This window comes from Narcine bancroftii, chromosome 1 (assembly GCF_036971445.1).
Source record: "Narcine bancroftii isolate sNarBan1 chromosome 1, sNarBan1.hap1, whole genome shotgun sequence".
In the NCBI taxonomy this organism is placed as follows: domain Eukaryota; kingdom Metazoa; phylum Chordata; class Chondrichthyes; order Torpediniformes; family Narcinidae; genus Narcine; species Narcine bancroftii.
The window spans coordinates 374,553,461-374,571,178 of NC_091469.1; the positions used below are offsets into that span (position 1 = coordinate 374,553,461).

The 17,718-nt window shown below is 44.7% G+C and overlaps 1 protein-coding gene across 8 annotated transcripts in view; it reads right to left on the minus strand.

The window, feature by feature from the left end:
* mak (male germ cell-associated kinase) overlaps positions 1–17,718 on the minus strand; it is a 98,758-nt gene that overhangs the window by 14,720 nt on the left and 66,320 nt on the right. For 7 of the 8 annotated variants that reach the window (XM_069913350.1, XM_069913351.1, XM_069913347.1 and 4 more), the window contains one exon: positions 10,776–10,915. In XM_069913350.1, the coding sequence (XP_069769451.1) occupies positions 10,776–10,915 (140 nt within the window). Of the gene's footprint in view, positions 1–8,555; positions 9,663–10,775; positions 10,916–17,718 lie in introns of those variants that run through there. The other variant, XM_069913352.1, reaches the window with a different exon arrangement.

The window sequence follows — 17,718 nt, forward strand, 5'->3', positions numbered from 1 at the left end:
GAGATGGCTATTAATAACTATGATATGGTTGGGATCACAGAGACGTGGATTCAGGGAGAACATGACTGGGAGCTCAACATACAGGATTACTCGACATTCAGGAGGGATAGACAGAATGGAAAAGGAGGTGGAGTAGCCTTGTTGGTTAGGGAAGAGGTGAATGCCATAGAAAGGAAGTATATCAATATAGAGGATGTGGAATCCATATGGGTAGAGCTATGAAACACGAAGCGGCAGAAGACACTAGTAGGAGTAGTGTACAGGCCACCTAACAGTAGCAGTGAGGCAAGTGAAGGAATCATGAAGGAAGTTGGTAATGCGTGCAACAAAGGGACGGCAGTTGTAATGGGTGACTTTAATCTACATGTAGATTGGGTGTCCAAAATGGTAAGGTTGATGAGGATTTCTTAGAATGTCTGTGGGATTGTTTTCTAAATCAGCATGTTGAGGAACCAACGAGGGAACGAGACATTCTAGACTGGATATTGAGTAATAGAGAAGGGTTAATTAGCAATCTTATTGTGAGGAACCACTTGGGCAAGAGTGACCTCAATAGGGTGGAATTCATCATTAGGATGGAATGTGATAGAGTTGATATGGATACAAAGGTTTTGAACTTGAAGAGGGGTAACTTTGATAGTATGAGATGTGAATTGGCTAAAATAGATTGGCAAATGGTACTTGAAGGACTAACGGTAGAAATGCAATGGCAATCGTTTAAGGATAGCTTGGAGTAAGTGCAGAAAATGTACATCCCAGTTTGTATGAAGAATAAATCGAGGAGGGTAGCACATCCGTGGCTAACAAGGGAGATCCGAGAGAGTGTCAAATCCAAAGAAGGAGCTTACAAATTAGCTAAAAAGAATAATATCCCTGATGATTGGGAGAAATTCAAAGTTCTGCAGAGGAGGACAAAATAATTAATTAGGAAAGGTAAAAGGGATTATGAGAGGAAGCTGGCAGGGAACATAAAAAATGACTGTAAAAGCTTTTATAGAGAGAGGTTAATTAAGACAAATGTGGGTCCGTTGCGGACAGAAACGGGTGAGTTGATCATGGGGAACAAGGGTATGGCAGACTGTTTGAATGACCATTTTAGTTCTGATTTCACCAAGGAAGACAACTAATTTACAGGAAATTATTGGGGATCTATTGTGATGGAGGGACTAAAGGAAATAATTGTAAGTCGGGAAGTTGTATAAGTTAAATTGCAGGGATTAAAGGATGATAAATCCCCGAGACCGGATGGTCTGCATCCGAGAGTGCTGAAGGAAGTAGCCCAGGAAATAGTGGATGCGTTTGTGATAATGTTTCAAACCTCTTTGGATACTGGATTAGTTCCTGAAGATTGGAGGGTGGCCAACAAAACCCCACTCTTTAAGAAGGGAGGGAGAGAGAAATTGGGAAACTACAGACCAGTTAGCCTGACATCGGTAGTAGGGAAGGTGCTAGAATTGGTTATTAAAGATGCAATTGCAGTACATTTGGAAAGTAGTGGTATCATTGCACAGAGTCAGCATGGTTTTGTGAAGGGGAAATCATGTCTGACAAATCTAATGGAGTTTTTTGAGGATGTAACCAGTAGAGTAGATAGGGGAGAACCAGTGGATGTGGTATATCTGGACTTTAGTAAGGCGTTTGATAAGTTTCCGCACAGAAGACGAACGTATAAACTTAAAGAGCACAGTTTAGGAGGTATGGTATTAAGGCGGATCGAGAATTGGTTGAGGGAAAGGAAGCAAAAAGTAGGAATAAATGGGTTCTTATCAGAATGGCAGCCAGTGACTAGTGGGGTACCTCAGGGCTCAGTGCTGGGGTCACAGTTGTTTACGATATATATCAATGTCTTAGATGTGGGAATAGATAGCAGTATCTCGAAATTTGCAGATGATACGAAGTTGGGTGGCAGGGTTAGCTGTGTGCAGGATGCTAGGAGAGTGCAGGGTGATTTGGATAAGTTAGGCGAGTGGGCCAGGATGTGGCAGATGCAATATAATGTGGATAAATGCGGTTATCCACTTTGGAGGTAAGAACAGGAAAGAGGATTATTATTTAAATGGTATCTGTTTAGGAAAAGGGGAGATGCAGCGAGACTTGGGTGTTGCTGTGCATCAGTTGTTGAAAGTGGGCATGCAGGTGCAGCAGGCGGTGAGGAGGGTGAATGGTATTTTGGCTTTCATAGCGAGAGGATTTGAGTACAGGAGTAGGGAGATCCTGCTGCAGCTGTACAGAGCCTTGATGAGACCACACCTGGAGTACTGCGTGGAGTTTTGGTTGCCTTATCTGAGGAAGGATATCCTTGCCTTGGAGGGGGTGCAGAGAAGGTTCACTAGGCTGATACCAGAGATGGAGGGACTCGCATATGAAGAAAGGTTGGATAGACTAGGTTTGTATTCTCTGGAATTTAGAAGATTGAGGGGGGATCTTATAGAAACATAAAATTCTTAAGGGTTTAGACAGACTAGATGCAGAAAGGTTGTTTCCAATGCTGGGAAAAAACCAGAATCGGGGGTCATAGTTTAAGGATAAGGGGGAATTTTTTTTAGGACTGAGAATGAGATAAATTTCTTCTCTCGAAGAGAGGTATATGTGTGGAATTCTTTGCCACAAGAAGTAGTTGAGGCCGGTTCCCTGTCAATATTTAAGTGTAGGTTAGATTTGACCCTTGTGGCCGAGGGGGTATGGGGAGAAAGCAGGAACTGGTTACTGATCAGCCATGATCATAATGAATGGCGGTGGAGCCAAATGGTCTACTCCTGCACCTATTTTCTATGTTTCTATGCTTGTTTTAATGACTGCTAATTGTGTTTAGTGGAGTTGCAGTTGTCACCTGCTGCCTCATAGCTCCAGTGACCAGGGCTCAATTCTGACCTCAGCTGATGTTGATGTGGAGCTCACACACCCCTTGTGATCATGAGTGTTTCTGTCTGCACCCAAACATGTTCAGGTTGGCAGGTTAGCTGGCTGCTATAAATTCCTCCTGTTGTGGGTATGTAGCAGGGAGGGGAAGCCAGTTGATTGTTAGCACAGACAGTCCAGCATATGATCCTACCTCACCAAATTCTTCTGCCACACATTATACTGGATGGAATACTGTTACTGGGGTTGTCCCTATGCCCTATGGCACATTTCCATACACTGTAGAAGGACACCTACACCACAAGTCAATTAGCATTTTCTCTTTGAGCATTTTCATTTTCCCACTTATTTCCCTGTAATGTATTCTGACTTACATTCCTATTACCATTTCCAATTATCTGACCAGACCCCTACAACTGAGGCAATTCAGTAATTTAGAGTTGGCAATTCATCTACCAACTCTGGAATGTGAGATGAAACAAATCATGTGGGGAAAACGTATGCAGTTACTGGGAGAACATAGATACTCCACATGGGCAGCAACACTGGATGCCATTCACTTCAAAAGGACATTAATAATCCTGGTGCCAAAGAAGAGCAGAGTAAGCTTCCCTCAATGACCATCGCTCATTAGCACTCGCATCTACTGTGATGAAATGCTTTGAGAGGTTGGTCATGGCCACAATTTACTCATTGGTAAATATCTGTGTTGTGATATGTAATTACACCACTAGGTCACCAGGGATCATCCTGATGACCTTGTATGTAAAGCAGTCCAGAGCTACAGACTGGCCTTCCAGGTTCGCCTTGCAGAGAGACAGGTCCTCTTAGTGTACATATTAGTTTATTAAAGCTGTCTTGTACTCACACTGCTGGTGCAGTTATTGTCAGTACAGTTTAATAAACTAATATGATAGCTACTAGGATGGAAGCTGCTTCTACTCCAATGTGCATTCCCGACCACCTGGAAACTCTTCCTGAGGAATGGAATATGGGGATGACTAGCACGCATGTGCATCCGAGGACAGAGACGGCAAGGGACCGCTGTACTGGAATCGTGGTGGAATGCGGGGAAGACCACAGAAGTACGATACGGCAGGTAAGAAATGGCCAAGCCCTGCCTGCCTTTGGGTTCGGCGGTACAGGCGCCACCAACCCTAAACTCCGGTCTGATCAGAAAGGTGCCACTACAAGTGCTGTTGGAAGGATCTCCACAAGTCGTGCTCCCAATCGCCACCTATGTGCAGAATTCCCGACCATCCAGGGAATTCCCGTCACTCCCCTAGTAGCAGTTTCCCCAGTACCACAGAGACCTGACGCTACTGCTGGGATCCCCCCTAAGCCTGCTGCAAATGTCCCAAAGCCAGACACTCAGCCAATAGCCCCAAGCACCCAGGTTACTCCTCCAGCAGACACAAGCCCCACAGAGGCTCTACCAGCAGCTCCCAGGGTCCACCCTTGCTACACCTAAGGGACCAGAGACTGTGGCTTAGCCATGTGCTGCGACCAGACAGGCTGGAGCACGACCCCAGAAATCCTGGAACCAGGACGCACTTCGGCCGCTGGCAAAGATGCTTTCTGAATTACGTGGAGGGTGCTGAGGCATCGGATAAAGAGCTATTAATGCTGCTGTTAGCGCAGCTGGGAGACCACCCTTACTCCCTTATACAGGATGCCAGGTCCTATCAAGAGGCAATGAGCATTTTACAGAGCCATTACAGTAAGGGGCATAGCAAACTCCACTCCTGGTACAAGCCTATGACCAGGTCACAACAAGTAGGGGAATCTGCCAGAGACTTTATACTCTCTGAAAGACCTGGTGAGAGTCTGCAACTTTAAAGCAGTATCAGCTCAAGAGTATGCGGAGGACCTTATTAGGGACAGAATTGTTGTGGGCATATGGTCCACTGAGATGAGACATCGATTGCTGGAGAAAGGAATGGTGGGGCTAGATGAGGCAGAGACTATTGCAGAAGCTTTAGAAAGCACCAGGAAAGAATTGGAGGAGCACTCACAGGAGCCTGGGGCTGGGACAAATGTCACACTGCTGGACTCTCTAGCCCCACGAAAAGAAAAGTATGCTGCCTCACAGGAATCCACAGCAGCAGCAGCACCTTGAGGGTCCCAAGTGCTTTTTCTGTGGACAAAGAAAGCACCCCAGAACCTTCTGCCCTGCCAGAGAAAATGTCTGTTCCAACTGTGGAAAACGTGGGCATTATGCAAAAGTCTGCAGAAGCCCCAAGGCCACAGCCATTCTCATGCTAATGAGAGGCAGGAAAACTCTTCTTTCTCTACAGACAAACAGAAGAAGAAGAATGCCATGTGTATCTGGCCATCTTGGACAAATGCTACAAAGCAGAGGACAGTCTTCAGGAGATGAATATGATGCCAAGTACTATTGGATGTAAGGACACGCCAAACTTGCTTCCCTACGCATGAATCAGGCAAGTCCACACAATTTATCTGATGCCACTGTGTGCATCAAAATTAATGATGTGAGGGTAAATTGCTTAATAGATAGTGGAAGCACTGAAAGTTTTATTGACCAGGGGTTAGTCAACCGCCTTGCTCTCCCAACATGCCTGAGTGAGCACCAGATCCTGTTATCAGCCTTGCAGGCTGAGGTAAAACAGTTTTGCAGGGTTACTCTAGAAATCCAGGGCACAAAATATGAAGAGTTCAAATTACTAGTACTCCCTCACCTCTGTGCCCCGGTACTATTGGGGTTAGATTTTCAGTGCCAGTTAGAAAGCATTACAATAGTGCACAACAGGCCTCACCCCCCCCACTATGCCTTACAAAGAAACAACACTGCAGCCTGTCTGTCCTGAACATAGAACCCCCTCCGCTGTTCACACACCTGACCCCAGAATGCACACCAATAGCCACAAAGAGCAGGAGGTACAGCCCAAGGGACAGACCCTTCATTAGGACAGAGGTCCGCAGGCTACTACAGGAGGGCGTCATGGAGCAGAGCACCAGCCCCTGGAGAGCCCAGGTGGTTGTAGTAAAGTCAGGAGAAAAACTGCGCATGGTAATGGATTACAGCCAGACAATCAACAAATTTACACAACTAGATGCCTACCCCCTGCCACGCATAGCAGACATGGTCAACAACATTGTGCAGTATAAGATGCTCTCCATCATAGACCTGAAAGCAGCATACCACCAACTGCCCATTAGAAACAGCGATCACATTTACACGGCATTTGAGGCAGACGGTAGGCTGTATCAATTTCTGCACTCCTCTTCGGTGTCACCAATGGAGTGTCGCTGTTTCAGAGAGAAATGGACCAAATAGTAGATGAGTTCCAACTGAAAACGGTGTTCCCCTACTTAGACAATGTGACAATCTGTGGCCACACTCAGGAGGATCATGACATGAATTTAAAATGCTTCTTCCAGGCAGCAGAGGAAAGGAACCTAACGTACAATAGGGACAAATGCATCTTTAGCGGCAGGAAGTTGCCAATCCTGGGCTACATAGTGCAGAACGGGAAAATCAGCCCAGACCCAGCCTGTATGCGTCCTCTCCTAGATCTCCCAATGCCACACACGCTGAAAGCACTAAAAAGGTGCTTGGGACTGTTCACTTACTACATCCAATAGGTCCCCAACTACGCCGACAGGGCCTGCCCACTTATAAAAGCCTCAGTTTTCCCACTGTGCCCAGCAGCCACCAGAGCATTTAGGGACTTTAGGGACCATAATCGCTAAAGCTACCATGCTTTAGATGAGTTGATCTCGTTTCAAGTAGAAACTGATGCATCCGATGTAGCTCTGGCAGCCACCCTAAACCAAGATGGACGACCGGTGGCCTTTTTCTCGTGAACCCTACAGGGGTCAGAGGTAAGACACTCAGCAGTAGAGAAGGAGGCCCTAGCCATTGTGGAAGCAGTAAGGCACTGGTGACATTATCTGGCATGCAAACACTTCACCCTCGTCACGGACCAATGCTTGATAACCAGAACAGGGGAGAATTACGAAAGACAAAATCCTGCGCTGGCGAATAGAATTGTCTACATTTAACTATGACATTCCATACCACCCCAAGAGACTCAATGAGCCCCCGGATGCGCTGTCCAGAGGCACTTGTGCCATCCTTAACCATACGTCCCAGTTGCAGAGTTTGCACAATGAGCTGGGCCAACCCAGGAGGATTGGGGGGGGGGGGGGGGGGTCGCTAGACTTTTTTCACTTCATTAAAACCCAAAACCTCCCATTTTTAGTAGAGGAAATGACATCAGTGAACAAGAGCTGCCCCATCTGTACGGAATGCAATTTTACCGGTCAGACAAAGCCACCAAGCCTTGTGAGTGCCTCAGCCTCGATTTTAAAGGCCCTCTCCCGTCCAATAATAGAAATGTCTATTTCCTAAACGTAATAGATAAATATTCCTGTTTCCCCTTCACAATCCCATATTCTGATGTATCGGCAGCCACTGTTATAAAATGCCTCCAACCCATTTCAGTATATTTGGGTACCCGAACTACATACACACAGACAGGGGTGCTGCATTCATGAGCTGCATTCATGAGTACCTGCACGAGAGAGGGATTGCTACCAGCCGCACTACAAGTTACAATCCCAAGGGGAATGGACAAGTTGAAAGGGAAAATGCCACTATCTGAAAAACTGTCCTCTTGACCTTAAAAGCAAAAGACCTGCCTGTTACTAGATGACACTCTATACGTTCTTTGTTGTGTACTGCCACTAACATGACCCCACATGACCGTATCTCTTTCACAAGGAAAGCCATGACGGGTCCAGTGCTGCCTAAATGGATGATGACACCGGGACCTGTTCTCCTCTGGAAGCACTACAGACCCCACAAAGCAGACCTGCTGGTGGATCAAGTGGAGTTGAGGCACGCGAACCCTCAGTACGCCTTCGTCAGATTCCCAGATGGAAGAGAATACTCGGTGGCCACCAGGGATCTCACGCTGGCCGGATGTGTGAACAACGCGGAGGAAACACAGATGTCTACGGATCAACAAGGAGCGCAGCAGCAGTCACTAGAACAGTCGTCCATCGAGTCACCCCAGAGGACTATACCACCCACCCCGGAAATCAGGACCCTGGGTACCCCTGCCCCACAAAATATCACCACCCTAGACTTGATGGCAGGACCTAATCCCATACAAGAAGATCCCCAGCCCACACAGCCATCTAGTACTTCCCACTCCACCAAGAAAGGCCGAAAGGTAGACCACACTCCCCACCCCTCTACCACTAACGAGGAGGTCGAAAGCCACCAAAAAGTTTGGACTTATGAACTTACAAACAAGGGAAGGAGGACGGGTTTGGGGGGGGGAATAATGATATTTTTAAGGGGGGGTGAATGTGGTGATATGTAATTACACCACTAGTTCACCAGGGGTCACCCCGGTGACCTTGTATAGAAAGCAGTCCAGAGCTACAGTCCAGCCTTCTAGGTTCGCCTTGCAGAGAGACAAGACCTCTTCGTGTACATATTAGTTTATTAAAGCTGTCTTATACTCGCACTGCTGGTGTGGTTATTGTCAGTACAATCTGTACCCACTGCAACTCGTCTAATGTCACAATTGCTACCATCAAGACCACAGGAGAGGTTCAAAGTGCATGGCAAAGAAACTTCCAGATTCTTTTATTGAAATGTAGTAAAATAGATGTAATATTACATGAAACTGCCTTTAATCTGCTGTAAGGCAGACAAGATTCACCATCAGCAGAAATTGCCCAGTGCCTCTTACAGACAGAAGGTCCTTTCATGCCAAGCCTCACCCTGGAGGCCGGCTATAAACGCAGAGGGTAAAATATAAACTTACTTTTCATAGAGCAGCCCTAAAAGGCAGCTCTTGCATCACATTCATGTTGAGCAGTGCCTCGTAGCGTCCTCCAGAGCCAATGGGAGCAAGGAGACTGGTGCCGTAGTGCTGCTCGCCGAGTCGATGTCATTCATGTGCGCCAAGCTATCGGTGGGATGTCATTAGCCTGCCCCAGCCATCCACTTCAAATGGCATTACATTCAGGCTAGGCAGCGGAGAGCAGTGCTCTGCTGTTGAATCTTCCCGAGAGGGATTGCAGTCAGTGCCTTGGAGCCGGCCATGGTGCATTCATGGAAGTAAGAGAATCTCCACCTTTACACTTGGGTTTTTGACTGTGTGAAAGGGCCAAGAGACAGAGAAGCAAGAGTCCCTTCAAAATCACTGAGTATCTGTGGATTCATCTCCAGTACTCCCACAGCCTCTACAGCCACACAGACTTCAGTCCAATTCCTTTTGCCAGCCAATTCCGATACCTGGTACCCCTTCAGCCAGACTCCAGGAGTCTGCAGCCTAGTGTGAGTGTTCAATTAGTTCTTCAGATCCAGAGCCCCTCACTGGTTGACTGCTATGGTCACTGTCCCTTATGGTCATCTCCTCTGCTTTTCCTTCTCAGATGGAGGTTGGTTGGTCTCCCTGTTTTCTGGTGTTCTGTGCCAGTCTGCTGCTTCCCCAGAGTATGCAACACTTTCAAGCCACTTCTGAACACAAGCATCACCAACTTTGGCCTAGACCCTGTGGTCACATAACCTTAAAATAAACGACTCTCCGTTCCTTTAAAAGCCCATTCAAAGCCTATATGGAACCGTCAATAGTTGGATTGGGCAGTAGAACCCAGTGGAGAAGCACAGTGTCTCTGCTCCCTGTGGTTGCAGCAGCTCTGGCAGTGCCGCCATTTTTTTTGAGGTGACAGATGTTAATTATTCCATGCAGCGAGCTATTGTGATCCAGAAGACATGTACTGCCTTCTGAAAGGTGAGGAAACGGATTCAATCATCCCTATCAAAGAGAAATATGATAGAAAATTGGAGAAAAAAATTGCAGAGCTTCAGGGAATAATCTGAGGAATTGGATATTACAGATAGCTGCTACAAGCTCTATTGGTCTGAGTCCCTGTTGCAATGGCTTCCTCCTCTCGAATGTAAGAATCTTATCTCTTTTCATTTAATGGTACTAATATCAGAAACTCCCATTCTCAATGTCTCAAGGGGCTTGGGATGAGGGGTGGTGGTGGGAAGGTTAGGTTATATTTTTTGCAAATATAACAAGACTATCCACATAACCAGAGGGGCTACAAGAGCTGAGGCCGAGGGTTCAAGCGACACAACTCTTGATTTCATAGTCCCTTTCTGACATTTGCAAGGTATTATGTCAAGACTGTAATGAGGAATTCTCCTCCATCTCCAGCAGCACAAATTAGCTCTCAAGATGACTGTCCCATCCACCAACAGTGCATCATAGCTGCAGTGTGCATTATCTACAAAATATCTGCAGAAACTTGCCAGGGCTTCTCTCACAACACCCTTTAAATACATTATTACCAAGCCTGTGGAAATGGTTCCACTTGCAGTCTTGTCTCCTGTTTCCATCAGGAAATTTTCTGACTTGGAAAGATTCTTTCATCTGTTCAAAAAATGGTTCAAATTCATCTTCTCATGGGCAGTTGATGGGTATTAAATATGGGCTTGCCCCACATATAGGGCAGGAATAAAACTTGAAACACCTGCTGCAATGACCAATTTTCAGGGTGATAACATTAGCAATGTGAGTGATTTGCATCAGGGTAAAGCTCTCCAGAAATAGTACTCCACCTATATTTTCGTGTGCAAGTCCAGAAATGAAGTGACAGCAGGCTATGCAAAGATAAAGAACATAATTTGTAACTATTCTTACACTTGCGCATCTACTTTCCAGCCAGTGTTGTGGACCATAAGCCTGTTGTTCGGCATTCTTTAATGCCTTAGGTCTGGGGTGCTGGGACCAATAGCAATGCATCAAGTGGCTAGATGTATCAGAAACTAAATAAGGAACATTTCAGACTTGCTGATCTCAATGTCACAGGAGGTAAAAGAATGAATTGCAACCTGATAAATGATGCAGATTTTTAATTACCTGGAAGGTACCTTGATTGCCTCAAATAGTGTTGCCTTGCTGAGGATGCAGATAATCCAGAATACAGTCTTGGCACTGTGGTATTTGGAACAGTGTTTGTTCCTCTGTGGTCATCGTTTTGTTGTTTATGTTCAGCTGTGCTACAAATCATAAGAATTAATGTTGCTGTTTACACAAGAGAATAATCAGCAAGTCCAGACTAAATGATACATTTTGGAGAGAAAGCAGATACGTTTTAAACTGCCAAACATTTTACTATTTAATGGTGTTTTTAATGACCATACACAGGGGATGGCATTTTTGAATATTGATGCAAAATTTTACAAATAAAAAATTTCACAAAGAATCAAATTAATTAAAGATTAAATCCAGGAAAGGAAATATGGGAGAGAGCAAGTTCAGTAAAACTGATTCATCAAAGAAACGGAAGTATTGAAAAGATGGAATGTTTACTTTTAGATTTACACAGATATGAACTGGGAGACTGATGTCCAAGTAATGATTTGCAATAGTAAAAGAATGGGGCTTGGGGACAGATTTAAGCGGTAAGCTTCTTTTGATAAAGTGGAAGAGAAATTAGTCTGATTACTGGTGCTGCATAGTTTGAGAGCAACAGACTAATTTTATGGCTTTTTACACAGCTGATCCATTAATTTCAGTGGAATGGTGTGCGAGAAGAAGTGCATGGACAATCCAGATCATTGCACATGCTTAATGTTATTCAAATTTCCAACCGCTGCACAAACATACAGGACTCACTTTTGGTATTTTTGTACATCTTGAGAGCTTCAAAACCTTGAAGTTGCTGTTGTAATGTGTGAAACACAGCAGTCAACTTGGGGGAGGGGGAGGGTGTGTGTGTGTGTGTGTGTGTGTGTGTGTGTGTGTGTGTGTGTGTGTGTGTATGTGAGTTACATAATTAGAAGCATCAAGATAATTTGTTTCATTCCGTTTAATGATGATGAAGTAAAGTACTGTTTTACAGGAGCAACTTATAAAGAAAGATGGGAACCAGAGGGGAAGATGGACTTAAGTATGGCAATTGGGAATGTTTTCATTTGGGGAAGATCAATATTCCTTTGAGTTTAATCTTCACCTAAGATCATCCACAATTTTCAGGCTATGTTTGATATCCAAATTTATAATGAGTGGAATTTTCCTTCAACTAGATATTTGTGAAACTGAAGTCACTGACAGAAATTTACCCAACAATTCATCACCTTGGCATCATATCCAAGCCTGTTGTTGAGTTCTTCCAGATTCATTTTCAATAGCAATAATTATTGTGATATCAAAAAAAAGACAGAGATCCTTTAAAACCACCATTGTATAGAACTATCTCATTATTAAATGTAGACTACAAAATTCTTGACAAAATATTGGTGAATAGAGTTATTAAATTATTGCCTAAATTAATAAACATGGATCAGACAGGATGCATGAAAAAGAGATAATCGGCAGTCAATGTGGCTAGGCTAATTAGAACTATTCACTCAGCACAAAGAAGGAAAGATCTGAGTGTAGGAGTAACTCTAGATGCAAAAAAAGCATTCGATAGACTGGAGTGGGAGTTCTTGTTTGAAGTGGTAGACAAATTTGAGTTCGGTAAAACTTTTATAAACTGGATTAAGGCTTCTACATAATAACTCTAAAGTGAAAGTAGTGACAAATGGGCAAATGTCTGCTTCATTTCAATTGGCAAGATCTAGCAGGCAAGGTTGTTCCTTATCCCCAGCTCTGTTTATTTTAGCTAAAGAGCCACTAGCAGAGGTAATTAGGAGTGATTTAGAAATTAAGAGGTTCAAGGTCGGTCAGGATAGTATAAAATTAGTTTATTTGAAGATGCTGTTTTAATATACCTGACAGAACCTAAGACCTCCTTACAAAAACTACATCTAAATTTGGAAGAATATGGTAACATTTCAGGTTATAAAATAAATTGGGACAAAAGTGAAATTATGCCATATGCCTTATATAATTACATTAGGAAATTATAGCCATTATCAAAGAAATAATCAATTTAAATGGACAAAAGAATCAATCAAATATTTAGGGATTCAGATAGATAATTAAGCAATCTATATGAACAGAATTATTCACTATTATTTAAAAAAGTTGAAGATTTAACAAAATGGATGACCTTGGCAATAACATTAGTAGGAAAGGTTAACTGTATTAAGATGAATATTTTTCCACAAACACATTATCTTTTTCAAACCTTACCAATACTATTACCACAAAAGTTTTTTTTTTCAAGAATTAAATGAACATGTAAGGACATTTCTTAGGAAAGGTAAAACTTCAAGAGTTTCTATAGAAAGATTAACATGGAAATATAAATACGGGAGGTTTACAGCTTCCTAACTTTAAGAATTATTACCAAGTGGCTCAAATGAGATTTTTTACTTCTTTTTTTGAGGGATCAGGAAAACCGGCATGGGTAAAAATAGAGTTGGATAAAATAGGAGAAGAATTTATATATAAATGGAATTCAAAGTTGATAACCGGCATGAAAGAAGCACCATTTCTGAAACATTTGATCACTATCTAGAATAAGATAAATAACGAAATTGGAATAAAAGGATATTACCAAAGACACCTTTGATTCAAAGTAATCTTATATTTATTAATAAAGATAATCAATTTTTAAATATTTAGTTTCACAAAGGCAATAAAATATTAAAGATTGTTATGAATAAGGTCAATTAATGTCACTTCAACAATTAAGGAATAAATATGGAATATCCTGGAATATTCTTTTTTATTATCTTCAACTAAGAGGATACTTGCGGGAAAAGTTATGTCCAACAATGTTATTATTGGCTTGTAGTGAGCTGGAAATTCTTATCAGGAGAGACAATACTAAGTAATTTACTTCTGCAATGTACCTTTTATTACAAACAGGTAAGTAATTTACTTCTGTCCGATGTGATGTGGCATGGTATCCTGAACCATGCCACCCAGGAGGAGATGAGGGCTGTGGTGCACAATGTTGTAGATGTGTCATCCAGCGAGACTGCTTCTGGCCACCTAGTGAAGTGGTTGACCATCATGAACAGGTAGCGGAAATCCTGGGATGCTGGTAGTGGTCCCACTATGTCCACATGGATGTAGTCAAACCCTCGCTCCGCGGGCTTGAAGTGCTGAGGTGGGATCTTGGTATGCCACTGCACCTTGGCTCTTTAACACTGTGTGCATGCCTTCGCCCACACATCTGACATATTTTCATAATCCATGTCATACGTATTTGCTGGCTACCAGTCAGACCGTGGTCCTGATGGATGGGTAAATCAGTCTGTGGATGGAATTGAAATCCTGCCATCTCAAAGCCGCTGGGACAATAGGTATAACCTGTCCGGTGGCCACTTCACACAAGAGGGTGGTGTTACCTGCACCAACTGGGATTTCCTGGGGTTGCAGTCCCAATATGGCTGTCCTGTACTGGGGCATCTCCATATTGTCTGACTGCACCTTTGCCAACACCACGGTCCACTCCCTTCGATAGTGCGTGGATGCTCTGTCTGGATAGTGTGTTGGCCACCACGCTGTCCTTGCTGGAGTTGTGTCTTACGCCTGTGGTGTACTCTGAGATGTAAGACAGGTGACATGGATGGCGGGCTGACTAGGGGTCTGAGATCTTGACCAAGGTGAAAGTTAGGAGCTTGTGGACTGTGAGGCAGTAAAATTCCTGCCCTTGAGGAAGTACCTGAAGTAGCTGATGGCCATGTACAGCACTAGTAGCTCTCTGTCGGGAGCGCCGTACTTCAGTTCTGGAGGTTGCAAACGTTTGCTTGAGAAAGCCAGGGGCCACCAACTCCCTTCAATCTGCTGCTCCAGAACACCACCGATCACCGTTCCTGAGGTGTCCACCATCAGGGTCACTGGAGCATCTGCCTTGGGGTGTGCCAAAAGAGTGGCACTTGTCAGAGCTTCCTTGGCCTTTACAAAAGGCTCTGCTAACTCTTAGTCTCATGTTATGTCCTTTGCCTTGCCCACCATTTGGGTGAACAAGGGCCGCATAATCCGGGCGGTAAAGGGGATGATCCTGTGGTAGAAGTTGATCATCCACACAGACTCCTGTTGTCCCCATGTCGTGCTGGACCTAGAAAAATTCCAGATGACTTCCACCTTGCTGGGTAGTGGTGTGGCCCATTCCTTGGTTATCATATGGCCCAGGAAATTGATGGCCTCCAACTCGAACTGGCATTTGGCTGGGTTGATGGTCAGTCTAAATTTGCTCAGCCAAATGTAGAGGTTGTGGAGGTGTACCAAGTGCTCTTGTTCATCCCTGCTTGCAACGAGGATGTCATCCAAGTAGACAAAGGTGCCATCCAGGTCTTGGTCCACTGTGTCCATTAGCTGCTGAAACATCTGTGCAGCGTTCTTCAACCTGAACGGCATGCGCAGGTATTCAAACAAGCCAAATGAGGTGATGATAGCAGTCTTGAGGATATCATGGGGTGTACTGGGATCTGATGATATCCCCACACAAGGTTCACTTTGGAAAAGATCTTTGCCCTGTGCAGGTTGGCTGCAAAGTCCTGGATATGTAGCACAGGGTATGATCTGGCGTTGTGGCCTCATTGAGACAATGGTAGTTACCGCATGGTCTCCAACCCCCAGTGGCTTTGGGCACCATGTGAAGGGGAGAAGCCCATGGGGTGTCTGACTGCCATACTATGCCGAGCTCTTCCATTTTCTTGAATTCCTCCTTCGCCAGCTGGAGCTTCTCAGGAGGAAGACATCTTGCTCATCTGTGGAGGGGTGGGCCTTCGGGCACTGCTAGGAACTCGACATACTTGTCTGTGGATCTCTGCATGGAGTCCAGGTGGGGTGCTGGAAACTTGGCGTCCTTGAGGGGGAAGGCTTGGAAAGTCTCCAACCCTTAAGGTCCACGAGCAGGCTGTGAGCGCACAGGAAGTCTGCCCCGAGGAGTGGCTGTTCCACTGCAGCCAATGTGAACATCCACAAGAAGAGGCTGCCTCCCAACTGCAGTTGGACCTTGCTGGTACTGTAGGTCTGAATCATGCTGTTGTTGGCAGACCTCAGTGTGGGGCCCGCCTGTCTGCTCCTGGTATCCTGTCCTGATGGGGACAGGATGCTGACCTGTGCTTCAGTGTCCATGAGAAATTGTTATCCAGACTGGTGGTCCCACAGTAAAAGAGGCTATCTTGTTGGCCAGCTGTCGTGGCCATTAGTGATGGCTGGCCTTGGTGTTTCCCTGGAACATGCATGGCGATCTGCAATGGCAGGCTCCGGGAGTGCCCCATCCCTGGTGGTAGAAACATCACTGGTCATTGGGATCACCTCATCTGTGGGGCTGCTGATCCTTCGGAGGGTCTGCAGGGGTCTAGCTGCAGGATTTGTTGACGAGCTCCATGGATGCCAAGCACTCTCTTTTCCATTTCCTCAGAATGTCCACTCATGCTGTGATTTTCCGTGGGTCGCTGAAGTTGGCGTCTGCCAGGAGTATTTGGACATGCCTTCTCAAACATGATGCAGGGCTCAGGCTTTCCAAGGAGGGCCAGCATCTCATTCATTAGAGCCAATGGCGGCCTGTCTCCTAGCCTGTCCAAGTGGAGCAGACATGCCCCTTTCTTGCGCCGTTAGAGCCCAAAGGTCTCGATTAGTAAATCCTTGAAGGCGGTGCCTTCTGATGGGGGCTCTTGGATGAAGTTAGCCATCTGGCTCGCCATATCCTGGTCCAGAGTGCTCACCACATAGTAGTACCGGGTGGACTCCGCTGTGATCTGCCGGATCTGAAACTGCTTCAGCCTGGTCAAACCACACATGTGATTGATTTGTCCAGAAGGATGGCAGCTTGAGGGTGACTGTGTTGACTGCTGCCTGTTCACTCATTATTGGGTTTAGATGCCATCTAAACCGTCAGGGTCACCATTGTAGCTGTGTGCTACGTGAAGAAAGACACACACAAGTGTAGTCAGGTATAGCTCTCATTTATTGGGGGCTAAAGCCTGACTTTTATACTGTTCACATTCTCGTTGTTTCCCTCTTTCACTGACGCAACGGCCCGCATAACAAAAGGAGGTTTCCCATGCGCGGGTACATTTCTACATAACAATGCCTTCTTCCATGCGTACTGTCCCTGTCTGTTGGCTGTACAGCAGGGCCAGTGCCATTTTGGGGTTGCTGGCCCTTATGCTGCCCTAGCCGTTCGTCCTCCAGTTCGCTTGCTGGGGCCAGTACTGCTGAGTGGTCTGCTGGCTTTTGGTTGCAGTCGCTACCCAGAGCACCGGCCCGATTGCCATGGTGATGGGCCGCTATAATTTTTTGTATATTTTTTGTGTGGGGAGGTATAGAGTGGGTAGGGTAAGGGTAGGCTAAAAACCATCATGTAACCATTGTAATTTAAAAATAATTAATCATTAGTTTTATTTAAACATTTATTAATTACATGTATGAAAGATAATTATTTAAAAAATCACTGATTATGAGCAGGAGAGAGAGCATCTTTCCATCTCATTAAAATGGCTCTTCTTGCAATAAGGGAGGTGAGAGCAACTACATGGGATTGTGAAGCAGTCAGAATTAAACCAGATAGCCTACTTATTCCAAAGAGAGCAATAAAAGCATTGGAGTCAAATTAATATTAAGAACTAAAGACAAGGTACAAAATGCCCCTTCCCAAAAATTGGAAAGAGAGGAACACAACCAGAACATGATAGAATGTACCTTCTTCAGTTATACATTTAGCAGATTTAGATGGGAGATTAGAATGGAATTTAGCCAATTGAACTTTGGAATAGTGGGCCTGGTCTACTACCCTAAGTTGTAATAATGAATGTCTAGTACAAAGAGAGGATGAATGCCCTAGTTTCAGAATAGAATTCCACGTAGTTTCAGAAAATAATTGTTGAAAATCTTGTCGCCATTCTTAATCCCAAATTTTAATTTCTCCACTACTGATAATAGGACCATGGCA